The sequence below is a fragment of the Pelmatolapia mariae genome, linkage group LG18, assembly GCF_036321145.2.
Source record: "Pelmatolapia mariae isolate MD_Pm_ZW linkage group LG18, Pm_UMD_F_2, whole genome shotgun sequence".
Classification (NCBI taxonomy): Eukaryota; Metazoa; Chordata; class Actinopteri; order Cichliformes; family Cichlidae; genus Pelmatolapia; species Pelmatolapia mariae.
In genome coordinates, this window is record NC_086243.1 from 35,355,362 (window position 1) to 35,378,397 (window position 23,036).

A 23,036-nucleotide genomic window follows, 5' to 3' on the forward strand; every position below is an offset into this window, starting at 1 on the left:
TTTAAGAAAGACGTTTCCAGTGTTTGGTCACTCACATTTATTTAACTTCAAAGAGTTGAGCTGTGACATAAAAATAAAAGGGTGACGTCTTTGTTTAGGTTCAAACATGAAGCTCACATTCAAGGACAAACTGATGAATGTCACCATTTTTCATCAGGATCAAAGTGAGAATGTTGCATTTACATGTCGACTCTCTGAAACATAAAAAGTGATGGAATCGTGCAAAAAGACGAAGCTTTCTGTTGACATAATGTTCGGTTGTGATGCAGGTTTGAGTCTGAACCCTGAAAAAATACAGTTTTCAGAGAGTTAAGATTAGAGGTAAAGATTTAACATCTATTTAGCTCTTTAGGCAGAGGTTAAACAGCAGCTACGAGGAAAGAGGCTAATATTATTATATTATCCATAGATGTCATTCACATGGTCCCCAGAGTGTCTCTCCTTAATGTTGCTCTGTGTCTCCTGATTATTCTGCCCCCGGTGTTTTCATCTGCAGGAAACTTCTTTCAGTTTGAAATCGGGGCTTTTCCACTTCTGTTGTCCCAGAAAAGTGAAGAGCTTTAGTTTGTGTACAGTATTGTTTACCCAGACTCTAACCTGACAGCAGTCACATCAGTGTGACAACATCTGCAGCTGACTTCAGGTTTTTATTTATGATTTTTTTTATCAAATATATTTTGTGATGCGTATTACTAAAATGCTTCGCCTGGTTTGATATAACATTATCACACATTTATATATATATTTTTTAATTATTGGTTAATTATTAACAGCAGCCCCCCTCCCTCCGCTCCCTCCTCCACCTCAGCGGCCCTGTGTGGGTCAGACAGGAACAATATGGCGCCGGGAGGAACGTTAGCATCGGGACCAGTCGTCGTCTGAGAGACTGGTGATCCGGCAGGATGAACCTCTGCGCCCAGTACCTCCGGTAAGTTCACCGCGGAGCGCTCTGTCCGTCGCTCGGTGGCCCAGGAGCGGTCAGAACCGGACGTTTTGACCCGACAGGAGGCTTGTTTGGCTCAGCTTTTAGTATGTCAGGAGCTAGCTGCTCCGGGGACCACCCCCTTAGCTAATGTTAGCTGTTAGCTTCATACATCAACAAACAATCGGCGCCTCCGCATGGCGCCGCCTCACGCTCCTTTAGTCTGAGATGTGGAATATTTATTTAAATCACGCTCAGCTGCGCACAGGTGGGATGTTTGGTGTGCTAATTTAAGGCCAGATGAGCGTTTACCCGCCATACGTTTCCCACTGTGTTGTTGCTAGCTTTAGCTCGCTAGCTAGCTTCCACCTGCGTATGTCATGTTAGCATTTCCTTTCTGAGGCTGTCACATATGAACTCTGGGCATCCATTCACACACCAGCCTCCTTCAGCTTTACTTCATCAGCATGTTTAAGTGTTTGTGCCGATGGTTTATGTGCACAGGTGTTAATAAACGGCGTGTGGTCGTCAATCAGCGGGCGGGTTTGTAACGAAAATCTATTTGTATTGCTAAAATTTTGTATCCAGGAAGTAGGCTGAGCCCGATATCTGTTCCGTGCCGTGCTGACGACGTTTAATCTGAGCTTTTAGTGCTTTAATGAAGCGATATCGGGTGGAGCAGCCTCCGTGTTATCTGTGGATCGTCAGTAATGAGGAAGTGCTGTTTGAGGCTTTGTTATGACTGGAGACAGGTGCTGTCAGGTTGTCATGCTCTGTGTGTGTTTGTGTGTGTTCGCGCTTCTAACCTCCTGTTCTCTGTTTACACCCGAGCAGACAGGCAGAGGCCCTGAAAGCTGACATGACAGGTAAGTCCCCACCTCCGCTTACTCACACACCTGTTCATCCTTCACCTGCTCGTCTCTGGAGGCCTGCAGTGCAGGCAGGTTCAGCAGTCTGAGGATAACTTTTCTTAATGTGGCTTCATTGAACCTGAGATCATCAGTTAGGTTGAGAGGACGCATGAAGGTGGTTAAAAGCTTGATAAGTCAGCCAGGGCCAGTCCTTCATCGTTCAGATGAACGAGTCAGAGCATCTGACCAATCAGAAACATGGAGAGATCTGCTGGGAGCAGAGCGATGGAAAGGGAAAACTAAACTATGAGACGCACATACGACATTAAAGACATATCACTCTGAAGGCATCAGAGTGAGCATGTGTATGAAAGGAAACCTCTGTAGGATTGTAAGTTTTGTGGACTTGGCTTTTAAGATGTTAATAAAGTTTAGTTTATTTGAAGCGAGGAAAGAGAACCTGCAAAAGTGTCGACTGTGCAAGTTAACAGACATGAAGACACGGGAGGATCGGATTACAGCTGCTCCACAAAGTGAATGTTTAGATGTGTGTGAGACAGGTTTATTGTTTCCTCTGCAGTGCTGGAGGTGTTTAATGCTGAGTGGAACCAATGAAAATGAAACAGAATTCAAACATAGACTCAGCCTGCTTACAAATCTGATACGAGGTAACAAAGTGCAAATGGTTCCCTGTTTATAGCCAGTTTTTTATAATAAATGTCAACAAGCTTCTTCTGAGAATTTGAACTTTAGACTTCCTTAAAGTTTCCGATCCTCCTCCTGTCTGCACACTGAGCTCTGAGGAATGGTAAAGTTGTTTTCATGGATCTGAATGGTCAGCATGCAATGATTTTAAACCACTTGGTTTCTTATCTCAGACATGATCTACTCCAGAGCAGGTCAGGTCTGCAGCATAAGTTGCCATGGTGATGTATCCTGGTAAGATGTGAACCTCCTTCATAACAAAACTCAGGGTTAAACCTGCAGGTACCTCAGTAAGCTCCAAACCCCGCCTCGCAATACAGGCATCAGGTCAGACACCCACTGGGTAACTCATGTGTTTAAAAGGCATTAAGTGTAGTAATAATAATAATAATAATGTTGACGATACATTTTATTTATAGATGCTTTTTAAGACACTCAGTGTGCATAAACAGCTGGAAGGCAACATAGAATTAAAAGGTCATTTATGCAGAAGTCTTGATGTGAAAATAAAGTCATAAATCTTTGTTTTAGGAGAAGGTGAGTTATGAAAGTATTTAGAACGTACGCTGTGAAAAGAGAAGATGTAACAAGCTGAAACTTCAGCCTTCAGCTTTTCTCTCAGTAATTTGTGCTCTCTCCAGTTATGTCAAGTCTTTGTTATTTATTTGCTTTTATTGGCATTTGTGTGGGTTAATAAATAAATAAATAGAAGTTTTCTTAAATCATCTTTGAAAAATACTAAAAGTTGGAAAGCAGAATTAAAAAAGTTGTTAAATTCCTGTTACAGCAGAAACCTCCAGAAACGACAAAAACAGTTATTTAGTTCAATAAAAACAAAACAACTGAATATAATTTTTTTATCTGACATTAAATTTGAAAGCGTCCCGCTGTGGTGTGTAGCTTGCTGAGACGAGCGGCTCTGCACTTTCTTCTTGTCACCAATGAAATGGAAAAATGCAAATTGGATGAAAATTGGTGGTTAAAGTGCTGCTGATGTGTGTGAGGCACCTGCTTTAAAAGGAAGGTGGAGGGAAGCAGACGGACTTCCAGCAGTTTTGACTCATCGGCCTGTATCGAGCAGGTCGATGTGTGCGCTGACAAATAGCCCTTCGTCCTCTCTGTAAAAGACGACGCCGGGGTTTATTTAATTCACACTTATTTAGTTTACTTTAGATGAACGATAGTTAAAACTCAAAGATTGATTCAAAGTGATGATTTCTGTTTAAGAGACTTTTATGTGCATCACAAAGCTGTGAGGTATGTAAGCTGAAACAGACACGTGAACTTTAAATGAAACCGTGAGCACAGGTGAACGTTTCTGTGACACGATTAACTCTTTGAAGAGCCTCAGGGAGAACAAACCCTGCTGGTTCCTTATTTTGGTGATGTGATTAAATGTTTCATTTCTTTGGACCAGCTCAGCTGATAGTGTGACTGAGCTCCTCTATCGCTCTGCAGTTATTATTACCCAGAGCCTGCACACACATTGGGAATCTGCTGTTTTTGGGGGGACTTGGAGGTCTGGGGCTCACTTGCAGGCGTCTGCTTCATGCTAAAAAGAACTAAATCAGTGTTTTAGCAACTTAAAGCTGTAGCTCAGCTAAATATTACGAGTTAGAGAAAACAGGCAAATACAGATGCAGCTCCTGGTTAATAAGCATTTGATCCACAAGTAAAACATAAAAATGTCTAGAATGTGTTGTTTTTTTGCACCAGGTGATTTCTAGTTTGTGGTTCAGTCAGGGTTCAGCAGGCTTTGGTTGCAGGCAGGTACACAGTCCGTGTGGTCAGGACATTATCCACCAAAACCAGTCAACCAATTAGCATTCTGCCTTCATAGCACAGGTCATCACAGCCGGGCTTTAAGCTGGCTTTTTGAATGACTGCACATAACTACGCCTCTGTAGGTTCAGTTCCCTCTGTGAGTGTGTAACCACAGAGCTACACAACCAAAAATCCTACATTAGCTTTCAGAAAGTTATCTGTAATTGTAAAAAAAAAGATCATCAGAAGGAAGAAGGAGAACGTCTTGGCTCAGACATCAGGAAAATCATCTGTTACCAGACCACAGCTGTAATCAACACAGACGACGTGTTAGTTCCAGTTTGGTTGAAGCTAGGGCTGCACGATTTTGCATAAAATGAGAATCACGATTTTTTTGCTTAGAATTGAGATCACGATTCTCTCACGATTTTCTTTTCCAGTATAAATATTTATTGCACTTATTAACTGCACATCAACTTCGTAACAGTTGAAACTGAACATAAAAACAATAAATAAACATAAAAACAATAAATGCCTCACATTTTGTTGTTGCCGCAAAATGTTGTACTGCTTTAAATTCCGTCTCCACCGTTGCTCGACACTGCGTGCATAGAGCAGGTAGTGCAACAATAGAAAAATAGTTGCGGGAGGGCACTGTGTAGCGTTTGTCTAGGGCAGGGGTCAGCAACCTTTAACACCCAAAGAGCCATTTGGACGCGATTTCCACGCAAAAGAAAACTCTGGGAGCCGCAAATACTTTTTGACATCTAAAATGAACATAACACTGTATATATTGGGGTTTTTTTTACCTTTATGCTTTGTGTGAACAACTAAGGTGTGTTGCCTAAATGCATGAAGTGCTACAGAGAAAATTACATTTTATTTATGTAATTAACACATTTTGAACTTTGCAAAATTCCGCCTAAGTATGTATTTTACCTGGTTAATGTGTGTGGCGGGGCGTGGACTGCAGCGCCGCTGCAGGGGAGGCGGACGCACCTTAGCGGTACCCGCAATCACGCCTCGCCGCCTTAACATCTGTGCCACCTATGCTGTTGTGTTGGTGTGTGTCGGGCTGCGAGCTTTAACACCGGCTGTATGCGTAAAGCAACCGTGTGTGAAAAGTGGTCAATAAAAAGATGCTGAAAAGCGTGTTCATGGAAACATAGTCGGGTCTCCCGTGATATGTTTACAATGGGACTTCCACTCCTGAACCTCTGCGCACAGCGTCTGCTGTACGATCGGGGTCACTTTCATCTTTACGCACGACTGTAAGCTGTCGTCTGTGAGGCGTGAACGTGTTTGTTTTTGGAGAACAGCTGCTGACATAATGTGGATCCGAAGATCCATAATTGGCCTTCCTGGGGTTGAAAGTCTCGCACGGCGTTTCGGCGGGTATATCGGCTTCCGCAAGTGTGACGCTTATTTTGATCGATCAAAAACTAATACAATATAATTTTATATTTATATTTCAATATCACAATAATCTTCCAATTTAGAACTACGAGTTAAAAAAGAACTAACATAAATAAAGTAGACTTTAGCTAATTACTTACAAAAAATTATTTATTTCCCCAAACCATGCGGAGCCGTAGAAGGACTAAAGATCCGCATGCGGCTCCGGAGCCGCAGGTTGCCGACCCCTGGTCTAGGGTGTTGATCATTTTCCTAAATCCCTCGTTTTGCACAGTGTTGATGGGAGCCATATCTTTGGTCAGGTGATAAGTAAGTAATTTCTTTGTGCCTGCGGGAGTTCGACGTGTATAGGGAAGCGCTGTATAAGGTTCCCGTTATTGATGTTTGGGTGGTTGACCGGGACAAATTTTCTCCTGTCACTTTCTCGTGACCCTGTTCTCCGTTGTTTTTTTTCCTGCCAATTTGAGCATCACGGCACAGCTTCTGTATCAGGTGGTATAAGGCTCCGCCCTTGTCATTTGTTGAGCAGGAAGAGTGAGCGCTTGTTTTCATGCAGATTATGTCCCGGATCAAAATGCGGTACAGTCGTCTTTCTTTCTTTCTTTCTTTCTTTCTTTCTTTAGATCGTTGTCATTTGGAAATGAGATCGCACATAAGTATGAATCGAGATCGCGATTTTCTAACGATTAATCGTGCAGCCCTAGTTGAAGCTGAAGTCGTTGTTTGGTCTTACAACAGACCAGTGAATCCATTAGACCTGCTGGCTCACGTCACTTCATTGCTGCTGCCCAGCCTGATTTTAAAGCAGAGCAGCGGCTTCTCACGATGACTGGAAACCTTCCAGTTTGTCTAGTTGAGCCGCCTCCACTGAGCCTGAGCTCAGTTATGATGGTTCATTTGCATGTTTTTATCTGGAGGCATGTCGGGTATCTCTTTGTTTTCAGTCGGAGCAGGAACACGGAGATGCTGGACACCATCATGGCTGGAGTTTATTAACATTTCAGACTTCTTGGATTGATGCTGTTTTTGTCATATAGGCTTCAAACTGTGTGTGTCTGCTGTCATCAAGGTGACTTTTGCCAGAATTTAGTATAAACAATTAGCTCTTGGGTCCAGATAATGTAAATAGTCATTAATACTCATCTCTGTTACACTTTAGATCAGATTGATTGTGTTGTGTTTTCTACTCCACCAATCATATAGATCCATATACTCGTCCTCCACCGGGCAGCTACAGGGAGGGGCGTGTCCAACAGAAATGCATATGTCATGCATGAGTGTTGCATATTTGCTCTGTAAACTGTAGGAATGCAGGGGTGGTTATAAGGTTTCTATTTCCACTTCAAAAGACACTTAAAAAAATAAACAGAAGAATTCAAATAAATAAAAACGTGAAGAAGAAAAACAATGAAGAACCAGGCAGACGTTCACTGTGTGTAAAACAGGTGACGTATGATGCTTTGCTCTCCTGCAGGTGCATAAAATCCCAATCCCAAAAAACGGGACTCTGTCAAATTCTAAAGTGAGAAAACTTTAAGTTAAATGAGCTCATTTTGAATTTGAGGGCAGCAGCAGGTGTAATTAAAGTTGGGACAGGGCCATGTTTCCACTGCGTAGCATCCCTCTTCTTTTAACTACGGTCTATAAACGGCTGGGAACCGAGGAGAGCAGCTGCTGGATGTTTGGGAAAGGAATGTTGTCCCATTGTTGCCTCATAGAGGATCTTAACTGCTCCACAGATCTTCTTTGTTGTATTTTTGGATTCTTGGTTTCCAGTTGGTCACAGTCTTTCCAAAGTGGTTTGTCCCGATTGGACCGTTTGGTGGGATGGTTCTATTCCCGAGGCCATATGTTTGACAGCTCGGCCCTCTCGTGCCTGTAGCATCTCTTTTGTATAGTCACGTACAAAAGCACGTGCTGCTAGTTGTTGTTTCTGAGATGTTATCGACTAACCGGGCTGCGGCCCCCACAGCAGCACGGCTCCCCCGTCTGCCCGTGACAGGAAGTTTAAAGTAGGACAAATGTCATCAGCACTCGCAAAAAGGTTCTGCTGTACTTGGTTTCGAACATAAGCGCCTGTGTCTCAGAGACAGTGTATCAAGTATTTATAGGGACTTTAAGCTGCTCCCTTGTCACAGGGGGTCTCCAAAGAGGGTAGCTTGTGTTTGATTTGGCAGTGTGAGGCCGCATGCCCTTCCTGACCCAACGTAAAGTGGATTCGTGTCTCTGACTGGAATCAAACCAGCACCCCTTTCTCCCCAAGCAAACGTATAAACCACCACATTTGAATTGAAGCTGTTTCCTGTGTTTTCACTGTTAAAGTCTCAGATTAGTCTTTTACATTTCCATCAGAACCACTTTGCTTTGGTGCTGTCCTTAAACCGTGTGTGTGTGTGTGTGTGTGTGTGTGTTCAGATTCAAAGCTGGGGGCAGCAGAGGTGTGGACGTCCCGGCAGGCCCTGCAGGATCTTTACCAGAAGATGCTGGTGACAGACCTGGAGTATGCTCTGGACAAGAAGGTGGAGCAGGACCTGTAAGCTGCCCCTCCTCCGCTCTGCGTCACACAACATTATTTTCTCCAACAATTTCAGTTCAATTGATTTAGACCAGTTTGGAGTTTATCTGTGTTGCTGTAACTGCAGAGAAAAAAGGAAACGAGTGAAGGGAAAGAACTAACATAATTAACAGGTATCAGTAAAAAAAACTACAAGAAAGTCTTTCTAGAATAACCTGGTTCAAAAAACGGACAGACGGGAGGGAGTCGCTCACAATTAGTGTTTCATAGCAGGCAGTTTCAGAGTCGGTGGTGGAGCTGATGGAGCTGATGAAGACCAAATTAGCTGCAGAGCTCAGTTTCTCTTTAACATCCTTTAACATTAATGCAACATTTGGTGGCTAAATGGTGATAATAAATGTGTGACTGAAGACAAACTGAGCTCAGCTTTTGGACCGCATGGCGTCACCATGGTTACAGCATGATGATAGAGGAGGTCCGACAAGGCAGGCATCCATGAATCTGCAGAGTCCACTTTGTTCCCTCAGTGTTGATTTATTCAGCGCACAGTCAGTGTGTGAAGCTTTGACTCATTTATCGCAGCTACAGGTCACGTCTCCGCCTGCAGCTATGGCTGGATCATCAGTTGTAATAATGGACAGATGTGTCGATCGTGTTTTGTGCAGTCCTGCTAAACTGTCATTTCCTGCCCCCAGTTCAGCTCCACCAATAAAACACATCGTCACAGCTTCCAGACACACACAGAGGTCTGTGACATATGAGAACCTGGAGACAGTGTTTTTAATATTTGGGGGTCTGTGAAGTAAGTAAGTTGTTGAAAGCCTGTCGCTCCTTGTTGGTTACTGCAGAAATTCTTACGAAGCCAAAAGTATGTTGGAATATTTAGAATTTTTGCTCAGATGTGTTGACACCAAAGATCAGTTTATCACATAAAAAGGCAGTAATATAGCCCTCGACTCAGTTTGTGGGCTTTTCCATTAGGCAGAAGGAGCTGGTACTTTTTAGTATGTACTTGTTTGAAGCGCTGTGAGCTGATCCGAAAATGTGACGTCAACAGACTACGTGCTGCTGATTAGCCAGTTAGGATCCCTTTACCAATCATCTGGGTCCTGATGTGGGTTTCTCTCTGCCTGCAGGTGGAATCATGCTTTCAAGAACCAGATCACCACGCTTCAGAGCCAGGCCAAGAACCGAGCCAACCCCAACCGCAGCGAGGTCCAGGCCAACCTGTCGCTGTTTCTGGAAGCTGCTAGTGGCTTCTACACACAGGTAGGCTCACCTTGTATTTGTGTTTGTGAAGTTATGAAAAAATGTCCAGTTTTGCTCTAAAGAAATAATCCCTGCAGACAGTCATTTCTAAGCTGGTCTAGGCTCCGCCTCTGGGAGGATTTTTGTTCAGGACCTTTGGCGTAATCCTGCTAACACACAGACAAAGTGAATGGAGTTAAATCCCCACATCACCACTGATATAAACGATTCAAACGACGTCTCACTGTGTCTGCTGTGTTCCAGTTACTGCAGGAGCTGTGCACCGTGTTCAACGTGGACCTGCCCTGCCGCGTGAAGTCGTCTCAGCTCGGCATCATCAGCAATAAGCAGAGCAACACCAGCGCCATCGTCACCCCTCAGCCCAGCTCCTGCTCCTACATCTGCCAGCACTGCCTCGTCCATCTCGGAGACATCGGTGAGAAAAGCTTCCCGTTCGTGAGCGATGACTGAACCCGACTGGGAATATCAGGTTCTGTTTTTCAGAGCTCATTTTCTTCGTGTTTGTCTTTCAGCTCGATATCGTAACCAGACCAGCCAGGCCGAGTCCTACTACCGGCACGCAGCTCAGCTGGTTCCATCTAACGGTGAGTCCCCGCACGTTTTCTTTAACTGGCTTTTAGATTTTGCTGTTTTTGTAAATCTGTCCCTCCTCCTTTATCAGCTGAGCTCTAAACACATTCAAACACTGAGTTGTTTCATCTAAATGTCATATGCGCGTAATTCTTGCAGGAAAAAAAATGTGGTTGAATTATGCTGGGGTTGCTATAGTTACCACTCTGCCTCTTGTAAATAGTGTCACATGTGAGGGAAAGCTGAACTTTCCTGATTTAAGATGTTAAAGATGAATTACTGACACTTAAAAGCTCTGCTGTAAAACATTGATACTGAATATTATAATATAAAGAAATTATATGTGTTCTGGTGTTTGGGATTCATAATGACGAGAAGCAGCAGTGAGAGAGACTTGAGCAGCCATGTTTGTAGTTCTTCCCTGCTCATGTGCTGCCTCTCCGTGTCTCCTGCAGGTCAGCCCTACAACCAGCTGGCCATCCTGGCCTCCTCTAAAGGAGACCACCTCACCACCATCTTCTATTACTGCCGCAGCATTGCAGTCAAGTTCCCCTTCCCAGCAGCCTCCACCAACCTGCAGAAGGCGCTGTCCAAGGCTCTGGAGAGGTACTAGCTCACCGCACAAACACTATTTCACGCGCTGTAGAGTCAAAGGAAATGATCTAAGATTTAATCTGAAAAGGAAAAACCAAACTTTTTAAACTGTCTCGAAGTGTGACGATGTCTCATTTCCGCTCTGTTAAATCCTCCCTCCTCCTTCTGTGGTGCTGCAGTCGCGATGAAGTGAAAACCAAGTGGAGCGTGTCCGATTTCATCAAGGCCTTCATCAAGTTTCACGGTCACGTCTACTTGAGTAAGAGTCTGGACAAGCTGGACGGCCTGAGAGAGAAACTGGAGGAGCAGTTTCAGGTACAACTAAACGCTGTTTGATGCACCGCGATGTGCAAATCTGTGTGAGTCCGTTTGTATGACACGGTTGTTGCTGTGTGTTTGCGTGTGCAGAGGCTGATCCTGCAGAAAGCCTTCAGCTCTCAGCAGCTCGTCCACATCACCGTCATTAACCTGTTTGAGCTGCACCACCTCAGAGACCTGACGGCTGACGGCAGCGAGCAGAGCTACAGCAGCGAGCAGCAGATCAGCTGGTTCCAGCTCCTCGGCCTTTTCAGTAAGAACTGAAAACTGTTAATGACCCATTACATGGATGGAGTCGTCGACGGCTCCTGCTTTGTTTGAATGATACTCATGTCAGATTTATATGGTGGCTTTTATGTTTATTAGAGGTACAGCGACTTTACAGGAAGGAATCCGACACATACGTGTAATCTACAACAGCTCAGAACTGTCTCCTGTCTCCTCAGTGTCCTTCCTGGGCGTCATGTGCAGCCGCGTTCTGCTCAACAAGAACCGCGGGGAGGAGATCATGGGCGAGTGTCCGCTGCCGGCCATCAAGGTGTCGCTGGACTGGCTCAAACTGAGGCCCAGCGTCTTCCACGAGGCCGCTGTTGTTAAACGGCAGTAGTAAGTCCTGCAGACTTTCTCTCTCTTAATCAGCAGAGTTTTGTACTGAAGCTGTGACTCTGCATCCTCTTCCTCTCTCTCAGCATTTGGCCCTGGCTCGTGTCCATTCTCAACAGTTTCCAGCCCAAAGAGGACGACCTGTCCTGCTCCTCAGGTGGGACATCTGCTCCTGATTTCTTGGAAACTACTTTGTAACTTTAGGTTACGTTTTGATTCTTACACACAAAGCAGAAGAGCTCAGACTGTTCTGTTATTCCTGTTCACACCGACCGCTGTAAAATACTCAAACATCAGAGATCAGAGAGTAAGTGACAGAGATCACTGAGAAAGCAGGAAAACGATGGCTGCTGCCAGCATGCTTTCACCTCACTACAGTTACATTCTCCAGGTTAAAGTTGACAATAAAACAAAAGGCTGTGTTGACAGAATAAATCCTCATGTAAAGTCTCATGACTGCCACTCTGTGGAGCTGAATGTACATTTCTTGGAGTAATTATTTTGAATCTGGAATTTTTCCTCAAATTTTAAAGTATTAGGAAACATTACAGCACCACGAGCCGCTTTACAGCATCCTCCAGATGTGCTGCTTCCAGACGGCATCACCTTCAGCCATCAAAACCAGCAAACGGGCGCCATCATGGGACGGCGTCCTGTTCTAAATCTTTAGTCGGCGTGCATTAGCAGAATGATGGCGTTTTATGGGCGAATGGAAAAAAACCACATTGGCCGTTTAAGTCCTTTGCTTGTGTACAGTGAGAGCTAGTTCACAGGCGCCCCTGTTGTGCACCTGCTGGACTTTCAGCCAGTTTTGATACAAAGAGGTTCACAGGAAGTGAAGTCCCTTTGGTCACTGTTAGCACTGCAGTAGTTTAACCTGCGATCCTCACAGTTTAAATCCTCTGAATAAACCAGAACATTTGTTTTTTAACCTTTCCTCTAACTCGTTGGTTAATTTCTTTACAAAGTTGATTCTTCTGAGCTGAACTTCACCCTAGGATGTTTGTTTTCTCCACAGTCACACCCCTGCCTGAGGAGTTTGAGCTGCAGGGTTTCTTGGCTCTCCGTCCTGCTCTGAGGTAACTCGCCTCCCTCTCTTGGTGATTGTTTAAAGTGTTTGGTCAGCGCAGATGTTCTGATGTGTGTTTGTGTTTCAGGTGTCTGGACTTCACCAAAGGACATCAGGGCATCCTGGTGGACCGGGACGGCCTGCCGGTGCATGCCCGACACCAGAGACTCATCAGCCTGGGCAAATGGGTGGCTGACAGCCAGCCGGGGTGAGTGTTACTCCGCTCTGTGACGCCGTGCTGTGTACAAACTGGTGTGTCATGGCTGTTTCCCCTCTGCAGACTGATCCAGTGCAGAGTGAGCGAGGATGGCCTCCTCGTCTTCATGACTGACATTCCAGAGGAAGCCATTGAGGAGCCGCAGGAAAAGGAGGTACCCGTGCTGCAGGAGTCGTTGAATGGCGAGCAGACGGCCAACGATGGCGGGAATTCTGGCCTGAAGTCCGTGCTTTCGGTGGGGAAGACTCAGAGCTCGTGGCCCGACAGCAGCGACCGTCCAGTGGTCACCTTCAAAGAGAACATCAAACCCAGAGAGCAGAGCCGCGACCCCACAAGAAACCACCATCAGAAAGATGGTGGCAAGGAGCGCCGAGACTTCTCCAAAGGCAACGGGGCCGCTGGGAAAGGAGAGCTGAAGAGGGACGGTAAGAGGAAGAGCGAGCTGAAGAAGAGCGTCCATGAGAAAACGGCCGATGCTGGAAAACAGGTAGAGACGCTGAAATGTTTTCACTGACGAAGCTGCAGGTTTGAGTCTTTGAGCCGGCGTGATGATGCGTTTCCTTTCGCTCAGGTAAAGGCACAGACAGAGCTGAGGAAGACTCCGGTGTCTGAGGCTAAGAAGACTCCTGTCACTCAGACTCAAACCACCTGCTCCTCCCAGTTCATCCCAATCCATCATCCGGGAGCCTTCCCGCCTCTGCCCAGCAGACCCGGTACGTTTGGACCTTTTTTCTTTAAATTTCAAGTTTAAATTTTAACTGGTCCATTAGGCACCATTAGCGTGATTTTGCATGTTTAATGGTGGGAAAGACCAGAGCTTCTGTCGAAAACGTGCACAGCCACATCTGCAGACTTCACACAGAGGGGCTCAGCCTGGGTTTGAACCACTGAGCTCATTTTTCTTTAAAGGTCCAAACTTTTTTGTTGTTGAACTTCAGACCAAACTCTGGGTCTGCTGACCTCATCTTAAACGAATACGCCTCTCCATGAGCTTTACCGTCTTCACATTGTTGCCCTGTGTTGTCTCTGTGGCGCCAAACTCTGATCCCGATCGCTTCCTCTGCAGGTTTCCCTCCCTCAGCCTATGTGATCCCTTCTCCCGTGGCCTTCCCTGGACTCCAGGTGAATCCGGGCTTCACCTTCTCCACCGGTGTGTCCGTCCCAGGGCCTTTCCTCCAGCAGCCTGTCCACACCCAGGCGGGCACCCAGGTCCAAGCTGGGAAGCAGTCTCACATTCCCTACAGTCAGCAGAGGCCCTCGGGGCCGGGGCCCGGTCAGGGGCCGGGATCCTCGGGACACGGCCCTTCCCAGGCTCAGCAGGGCCAGACTCAGACTCCCTCCCAGCAGGCCTTGCAGCAGTCAGTCCAGCTGACGATGAGTCAGCAGCAGTCACCCACCAAACCGGTCCAGCAGGTTGGGATGGGAAAGAGTCCACCTCACCACCCGGGACTGCAGCAGGTCAGGTCACATGACTGTCACTACCTTTGTTTCAGTGATTTGATTGAGCACGAGTCATCAGCTGAAAGAGCGATTAACTCGGCTCCTAGACTGATTCCTGTTTGAAAGACCCGCGGCTGAAACACTTATTTTTCCATTTTTTAGTGAAATGTGATGTTTATGCTCAGAGCGCCTCTTTCCTGCTCACAGCTTTTATAGTGAGCATCACTAATGAACTTCAGCACAACCAGCTTGCCTCGTTTCTCCTTTGTCTCTGTGCTGACCCCTCCTAGGCTCTCACACTGAGGCAGCTCATTGTTTACCTCAGCGTGTTTTACTCTCTTTACATTCAGTACTGCTTTATTTTAAATTGGGCTTGGTCTCAAAATATCAAAAACATGAGTATTTTACATATTTAGGAAACTTTGAGAGGTGGAAATCTGAGTGTGACCGCCTCAGATTTGAACTGTCCACGCAGTGAGTGATGTTTCCTTCTCGTTGTGTTCCTGCCCTGAGCAGTACATGCAGGTCCAGGAGCAGTCGACTCACATGTGGAACCAGGCCCAGGCGGCCCTGCAGAAGGTGTCTCCCATGCAGATGCCCATCAAGCAGCCTCAGCAGCAGAAGCAGCAGCAGCAGGCCTTCTACATGGCGGCTCAGGATCCTCTGAAGATGTACGAGCACCAGCTGCAGTCGTCGGCTCAGGTCTCCAGCATGGACAAGAAGATGAAGTACCCCGACGTGAAGTTACAGGACTTCTACTGGGACTCGCCTTACAGGATCGGGGACAGCCTGGCTGTGCTGGCCGACAGGATGAAGAGGCCATCGCCGGGGGGTATCTGCTCGGAGCAGGATGGCCCCACGGGGCCCCGGGGACCCCCGTTTGAGGTGAGCTGCTGTCAGCAGACGCAGAGGGAGGAGTTTGTTTTGCTGCTTTTTGCTTTTTCTGCTTCTTTTTCTTTATTTTCCTGCTTTTTTTTTTTTTTTTTGCTTTTTTTTTTAAACTTTTTTTAAACTTTTTTTTTTTAAGATGAACTAAAATCTAAATCTAAACTTGAGTGTAACTGTTGTTGCCGTGATCGTTTCTCGTGATTCAGGCAGTTAAAATTTGCCAAAAGTCACGTTTGTACTATTTAAATATTATTTATAAATCGCACGTAATATTTAAATATCACATTAATTCCACAAAAAGGAAAACAGAGGCGTGATTACTTGTGTCGGTGTATTTCAATAAAACATGGCTTCTCCATAGCTACACATTACAAAGTAAATAGAGAAATTTGATTGGCTTATATGTACATCAGTCTTTTTCCAGGTAATCTGGGTTTAAATGAGATTAAATTTGATTCTTAAAGAATTTCCCACCAGTATAAAAATGTTTTTAGAAACGTTTAATGGACCCACACTTCTTCTTTTCCTCTGCCTCTCACAGAAGGTTGATGAAGTTTGAAGCTCACTCTATACTGATATCAGATAAACTCTGTGGTAGTTTTACGCGTGTCTAAAGAAACTTGGTCACGAGCAGACGCTCTGACTTGTTTAGTGATGATTTTTCTTTTTTCTCTGTCAGCTTGCAAGCTTTGGTAGCATTCAGCGTAACTTCCCTTCTCTCCACCTCGGTCTTACTGGCTTGCCTTCTTTCGTTTTCTGTTCTTTACATTTCCCCCTCTCATTTTCTTTCTTCTTTCTGTTCTTCCTCCTCTTGCTTCATCTCTCACTAGGACAACAAGAGCTCGCCTCTTCTACCTCCTGACCTGTTAAAAACTCTAGCAGATTTTGAGGAGGAGGAGGAGCTCGTCTTTACTAAGCCTCCTGATTTCTTCCAGGCCTTGGCTGGCCCTCTTAGCACTGCTCCTGGACCAAATATATTTGTATGTAGCCCTGTCTTCCTCACCCAGCACCCTTCCCCGTCCTTAAACCCTGACTTCCCTGCATCTAGTCTGAAACCACCCTCTGCTCACCAGAGCTGCTCACATCTCCAGATGTTAGTTATTGTCACAATCTGCAGAATCCTCACATTTAGAGAGACAAAGGAGTTCATCCCAGCATGCAAGCATCATCCTTTGATAGACCTTACTTGATATGAATTTGGCTGATCTCCCAGCAGAGGTCACCCTCTCAGGTGTATCCAGACACCTTCCAGCTCAGCTGCTATGTTTAGATTGCTCCCAGGAAGTCGTGTTTTAATCACAGACTCACTCTCTTCTTGCTTATAAAAGCTTCAATTAAAAAAACTACAGCCGAACTGTTTTTAGCCGCAGTCCAGCCGTGTTCATCCTTTGATTTTTATGGGGTTGTGCACCTTGAAGTCGTCTTCCACGGTGCCAGTTTTGACTTGTAGTTTATGTCCAGAGGTATCTGAGGGAACCAAGAATCAAACTGTGATGCCTGCGGCTCAGAGTGCAGGGTTAACTCCTCCCTTCTCAAAATGAAAATCAGGTTTAAGGATGGTGTTGTTGGAGCTGTAGCGCTCCTCACTGAGGCTCAGATACACGAGGACAGAACTTCCTCTCAAAGCCGTAAAACTCTCATCCAAGCTGGAAACTGCTCTGAGGTGCACGACGGTGATCTACAACGAGAGATCAGCCAAGTTTATGTTGGGCTTCGACTTTAGAGGTCAAACTGAAACATAACTCATAGTCTCATTGATTTACCTCTAAGATTTTCAATGTTTTGAAGCAGAGCTTGAATTTATTAATTAAAAGTATTCTCAGTCTTGTTTATGACAGATGTAGAGAGCTAACAGTGGAGAGGATTTTTCTGGGATGAGGCGGCTTCAGTAATCGCATGCTGAATGTTTTCAAACTTTAAGAGAAACACAGGAAAACAGCTGGAGACTGAAATATTCTGGATCCTTTTTCAGAAACATGAATCAATTGAAACTGATTTGGGTTTCCATATGTAAGCCTTGAGTTAGGAGAGCTGTGTTTAAGATTTGAGCAATTGATTACCGACGCTTTTAAATTGCTGCAATGACTTTAAAGGATCCAGTTTGGAAACCTCAGAAACCACCAGCTGCAGATCACAAAGATTTACTTGATGTGTGATGCAGCTGCTTCACAATAAAACTCCTCCCCGGGGCTTTTACTGTGGAACAGCTTCATGACTCACTCCTGCACCGATCTGAGGTCAGTCATCATCTTCTCTCTCTCCAGCTGCCAAACCAGACCCGAGTGGACAGCGGCCCCGAGGTCATCAGCCAGTCGTCCTCTCTGCTGCCCATACCCGGCTTCCCCATGCAGGTCAGAGCCTTGGCCTCGGTCCTGCTGACCTCTCCAGCTCTACTTAATGCAAACACACACCATCACACATTCTCTGGTTTTTCTTTCACCGTTGAAACTGAGACTTGATATTTGCTCAGAGTTTAGTTTTTAAGACTGTCAGCCTGAGAAGAACGATGATGAACTGCGTGACTTTTATTTAGTGAATAGGATGGATTAATAGTCAAATAACTAAGAGTGGCAGGTATGACCACAGTGAGAAACAAACACAAAGTTACAAGTTTGAAGATTCAGTTTGCAGGTAATAAATGACAGCATCGGTTCACGGATGGTAAATGTGAACATTTTAATACTCGTGGTTTGCTCAGCTTGTTAGCAATAGATGATGTCACTGAAATCTTCTTCCATAATATGGATAAATACGAGGCTGACGGCAGCTTGTGTTTGTGTGCAGGAGTACAACCAGAACAGCATCTTCAGTCAGGCCTACGGTAAAAACCTGCCGCCCAGCTCCAAGCCCGACGCTCCCATGGTGCACCAGGAGACGTCCCTCTACACGCTGTTTGAAGGCACCCCGTGGTCCCCCTCCCTCCCCGCCAGCTCAGGTACGTCACACAGATGTGGTTAATATTCATTCATGCTTGGCGGAACGTGTGGCTGATGGAAACTGTGCTCTGATTGGCAGATCACTCCACGCCAGCCAGCCAGTCTCCTCACTCGTCCAATCCCAGCAGCCTGCCGTCTTCCCCTCCAACCCACAACCATGGAGCCATGCCTTTCTCCAACTTTGGGCCCATCGGGACTCCGGACAACCGGGACCGCAGGGGAATGGACTGCTGGAAGGCCAACAAGAGTGGTAAGCCTGGAAAACGCTCTTGCTAACAGAGCCGATTCGTGTCTGTTACCCTTTTGATTTTGACCCTGTGTAGTTCAGTTAGACTTTTATTTTGAAAAGGTCTATGGTTTAACATTTTTATCAGAGGACCAGGTGATCAAGAAGCTAACACTGTGGGCCAATAAACAGCCAGTAAAGGTCACGTGACAGCAGGGCCTCACGTGTGCTCGTTGTGTTTCAGGAGCAGTCGGCGGATTCGGTCTGGACTACCTGCCAACCGCGGCCTCCTCTGCAGCATCAGACAGCAGCTGGCACCAGGCTGGATCGACGGGCAGCTCCTGGACCAATCAGGACTCTCCGATGGAGGAGTCGTCCTCCACCGTGCTGCTTGACAGCCTCAAGGTAACATCAGGCCCACAGGTTTAGAAGCCTGAGAAGAAATGATTCATGTTTATCGTCTGACTCGCTGATGTTTTCTCCCTTGTGCGACCTCTGCTGGATTTAGCCTCACGCTAACCCTCTGCCTTCCCCCGCAGTCCATCTGGTCGAGCTCCATGATGCAGCCGGGCCCGTCGGCACTGGAGCAGCTCCTCCTGCAGCAGAAGCAGAAGCAGCAGCGAGGTCACGGCGCCATGAACCCGCCTCACTGAACGGCAGCGCGAGGCGGCGCTTTGTGTCCGGACGTCAACAAACCACCACCAGGAGAAACGGAGGGGAAAAAAAACACAGAAGTTTGACGAAAACAAGCTCCAACTCAAATTAAACCGGCGAGAAACGGTGGAGGCTGGGGAGGCAACACGACCCCCCGACGAGGCTGAATCACCACCCCCACCCCCCTCGGCTGTCAAGGAGCGGTGACGCCCCTCCTGGATCGGAGGGCGCGGGATCTCTTCGACCGCGGTGCCACGCACCACGCCACCGCCGGGTTTCATTCAACCGGTGGAAATCTGAACATTGAGGAACCACCCCCCCTTCACATCACTGCCCCCCCAGTTATGGACAGACGCCACATCTCCACGAACTCGTCATCTGGAAGAACTTCTTCTTCTTTCTTTGGAAAAAGATTAAAAAAATTAAAACGGAAAAAAGAACGACCTCCTGGACGTCTGCTCGGTCCCGATGGAGAGCCGGTTTTTAGCGTCTCCGCCGCCGCCGTAGACTGAAGCGGGGCCGTTCGAGAGCCAGAATGGTGTGGTTGTCAGGTTTGGGGGGAGGCCAGGCGATGCACGGGGGGGTCAAAACAAGACTGGACTTTCTGATCTCCATTCATTTTCATTACTGAGGAGGAGGGAGGAAGGAAGGAAGGAAAGTTTGGTTTCAGCTATATAAATATATACATGAATATATATTGCCATAGTTGGACTTGTCTTAGGCGTGAGAATCAGGACTGGACGTTGTGAAGCCGGGCGTAACGCCTCCCGGGCTCAGCGCTCGCTTGTGTCGATGCCTGACGACGGGGTGGCTTCACGATGAACATCGCAGGAAAGACGGAGGAAAGATCATAAACACCCTGTCGACCGTAGGGATAGTGTCACTGTTAGCTTCAAGAGATTGCAGTTATTAACAAAAAAACCACAAAAAATAGAAACTGTACTTTGTGATTTGTTCGTAGCCGTTTTAGCTTTACGCCCTCCGAGGTGATACAGGTATGTCTATTAGCTTCCTGCTTGGATATTTTCGGGGTTCTCTTCCTCTCTGACCTCTTCTTCCTGTTATTTCTTTACGTAATGAAGAAAAAATGGAAATATGTAACCCTGCTTGCTTACCTGCATTTACTGTTTGTTTTTGTTGCTGTTCTTCTTCACTGGTTTTAAGCAGCTCGCCCAGAACGTTTTCTATTATCCTTTCTTCGAGAAGCACGACTGCAGCTTGAGGCTGTACAGCAAATTAGTTTTTTTATTATTATTATTATGGAACGGGGCGTCTGGAGACCCTGTAGCTCTGCTTTTATTGAACCTGTGAGTGAAGCCCCGCCCCCTTCAGTGTAAAGCCACCCTATCCAGACTCAAAAGCTACCAAGTAATATCGGGAAAAATCAGCAAAAAAAGTGTATTTGATTACTGGTTAATCTGCGGGTTCCTGTAGGCCAAAAATATTTCACGGTTTTGCTGTAAAATACAGAAATATTTAGTTTAATGACATAAAAGTAAAAAAAATGCAGAAGGTGGTCTGGAGGCGAGGACATGCTGAGTAACTCGCTCATTACAGGCAGAGTGAAATATGAAGCAATTAAGAAATTAATTATTTTAATGAAGAATCTATTTTCTTTATTTAATCAGTGAATCGTTTGTGAAGACTAAAAATTCCTTCAGTGTTTCGTTTCCTGCTGCTTCTAACCAATCCTGTAAGAGCTGCTCAGTTTCCTGTGACTGACAGAAAAAAGGCGGCGCTCTCATGGTCCTTCGCCGTTGTTGCTCTCCGTTCATTCTTTAAGGGTTTAAAGATTCGTTTGATTTTTCTTCTAACAAACATGCAACGTCGTTCAGAAAAAATGTAAAACGTCTAACTCGCTGATGAACGGACTTCTTGTTGCTTTCGCTTCATTTGAAAGAAGAAGGTTCACCTGCAGCCCAGTTTGATCTCACGCCAGTAAAACCAGAGCATTATTTTTTAAAAATAGTTTTCGCTTCAGTGGAAAGAAGTACTGAAACCTTGCGAAAACAAATCTTTGAATAATTGAGAGCAGATCACGAGCAGCCTGACAGCTCTGCAGGGAAACAAAGTCTGCTTTAAACATTAAACTTTAGTTCCAAACACCAACGTTAGTATTTCACTTGTTTATTAATCAGCAGTGCAGTTTATTGAAAACATGTAATTATTAAGGTCTTTACTGCAGGTTTCACTTTAAAGAGGAGTGCGGGGGGGGGGACCCATGGGAAAGAAAAACCACCACAGAGTCCACGTGAAACTTTGGATCTGCAGACTGTGTGCTTTGTTTCATCACCTAAGAATTTAGCCCCAAATAGGTTTCACCGTTTTGTTTTGTTTATCCAAAAAATCGTGAGGTTCCAAACTGACGGGGAAAAAAACAGGAGAACATCGTTCAGGCCACCAGTGACGATCTGAGGTTTCAGGGCTGCAGTGCGTTTCACGTAAACGTTAAAATGTTGTCTTTCAAATGAAGTCTCGTACGCTAACTTTGACGTCACGGTTTTCTGTGCTCGGATGACGGGAACGTTTGTGTGTGAGCGGCGGGATCTTAAACAGATTTAATGTTGCCATGACACCAAACAGTTTCTCCTCATGAATACTGAAACGTTTTTCTGTCCTGTGACCTCTGAGCTAAAGTGAAGTTGAATCATTGAGCTCAAGCTGCCCTCAAGTGATAGCGATAAGCTCCTCCTCTGCTTCTGATTGGCTTTCATGACACGGCGTGAAGCAGATGTTCTGACAGATTGAAATAACTGGCACGGTTTGGAAAGCATCGACTGTGTTTGCTTCACGTTAGGAGCTGAACAAAGTTCACGGCTCAGTTTTTATCAGCCATTAACAATAAAACAAAAGTGGCCAGTGCGGTATTATCAGCAGACTTGTGTTTCTATATTGACCCTTTAAAAAGATAAATACTAATTTCCAAACTGAGGCACTAAACCTCAAACCCTTCCCCCGGCTCTGGCCCGGGTAATGATGACCTGCTGGATGTTTTTCGCTTCGTTACTGTGGCTCGCCCTTCATTAAAGAACGCAGGTAGAGGTTAGACTGCAGGTGTCTTGTTTTTTTTTATATTTTTGCCGTCGTATTTAACCGCTTTAAAACAACAAGCCAAACTCGATCTTCGTCCATCTTAAAGTAGATTTCTAGGTCTAAACGAGTTCCCGGGAAGGTTCGTGTGGTGGGAGCGGGCTGATGCTGGATCTGGGGGCATCTGTGGCGTCACGCTGTCATTATTTTAGAGCGACAGCTGGCTAATCCGGGTGCCAGGCTTTAGCAGGATTTGACAGTTTGAACCGACAGGAAACAGTTTTCCATGTTTAGAAAATAAAGTTCTGAGGAGGAAGAAATAAAGCCTGTTTTTATTTTCTTGGTGGGGCATTTTATGAAAGCAGACTTCAGAGAGACGTGTCTATTCTCTGTGTGATTGTGCTTTTCATGTTGCATTTACAAAGTGTATTTGAACAGTAATAAAGATAAAATATTCCTGAACGTGAGGGCAAATTCGACCAGAAGTGTAAAGGAGAGGAATGCTCTTTGTTTTCGTGTCAGAAGCTCACCACGTAGATCTCTGCTGACTCTCATTTGAGTAACTTGATGTACTCGGATCGTCGATGACATTCCACTCGGAGATGTTTGGGAGGCTTCAGGGCGGCGGGTCCTCGTTGGCTTGTGCTCTGACAGCAGATTTGTAGTCACGTTTGAGATCTGAGCTTTACTTTAAGGCTTTTTGTGTTTCTGTCTCTCTGTAGACTTTCAGAAAAGATGGAATCAGACTTTAAATAAACACCAACTATGTTCTCCTTTAATGCTGGGTCCAGTTTTCTGTGTTGACCACCAACCTTTAAATCAGGCAGTTAAAGTTGTTTCAGTCCAGAATCGGTTCAGGAGCTGGGTGTGGAAACAGGGTTAACCCTCGTGATTTAAACATTTTATCTCTAAAAAATGTAGCATGAGCATCAAGACGTCTAAAAAATGTCGTTAAATTGACCTGAGATTCCATGTCTTTTCCACAAAGAGGACTTCAAAACACAAAATGTATTAGTCTACATACAATTTTGTGTGTTTTTATCCAACAT

At 45.6% G+C, this 23,036-nt stretch overlaps 1 protein-coding gene across 2 annotated transcripts; it reads left to right on the forward strand.

Annotated features, from left to right (window-relative positions):
* The first annotated feature begins 830 nt into the window (after nt 1-830).
* smg7 (SMG7 nonsense mediated mRNA decay factor) lies at nt 831-22,766 on the forward strand. Of its 2 annotated transcripts, XM_063461197.1 has the most exons (23): nt 831-928; nt 1,757-1,788; nt 8,074-8,191; nt 9,310-9,442; nt 9,686-9,857; nt 9,955-10,026; nt 10,468-10,618; nt 10,786-10,921; nt 11,015-11,177; nt 11,371-11,530; nt 11,614-11,684; nt 12,546-12,606; nt 12,685-12,804; nt 12,877-13,300; nt 13,385-13,526; nt 13,880-14,271; nt 14,770-15,138; nt 15,972-16,121; nt 17,406-17,492; nt 17,926-18,076; nt 18,157-18,327; nt 18,548-18,708; nt 18,843-22,766. In XM_063461197.1, exons 1-23 carry the CDS (start codon nt 903-905, stop codon nt 18,954-18,956), a joined length of 3,576 nt encoding a protein of 1,191 aa, XP_063317267.1. In that variant the 5' UTR covers nt 831-902; the 3' UTR covers nt 18,957-22,766. The 2 variants fall into 2 exon arrangements, with proteins under 2 accessions (XP_063317267.1, XP_063317268.1); XM_063461198.1 differs by lacking the exon at nt 15,972-16,121.
* Nucleotides 22,767-23,036: the final 270 nt, after the last annotated feature.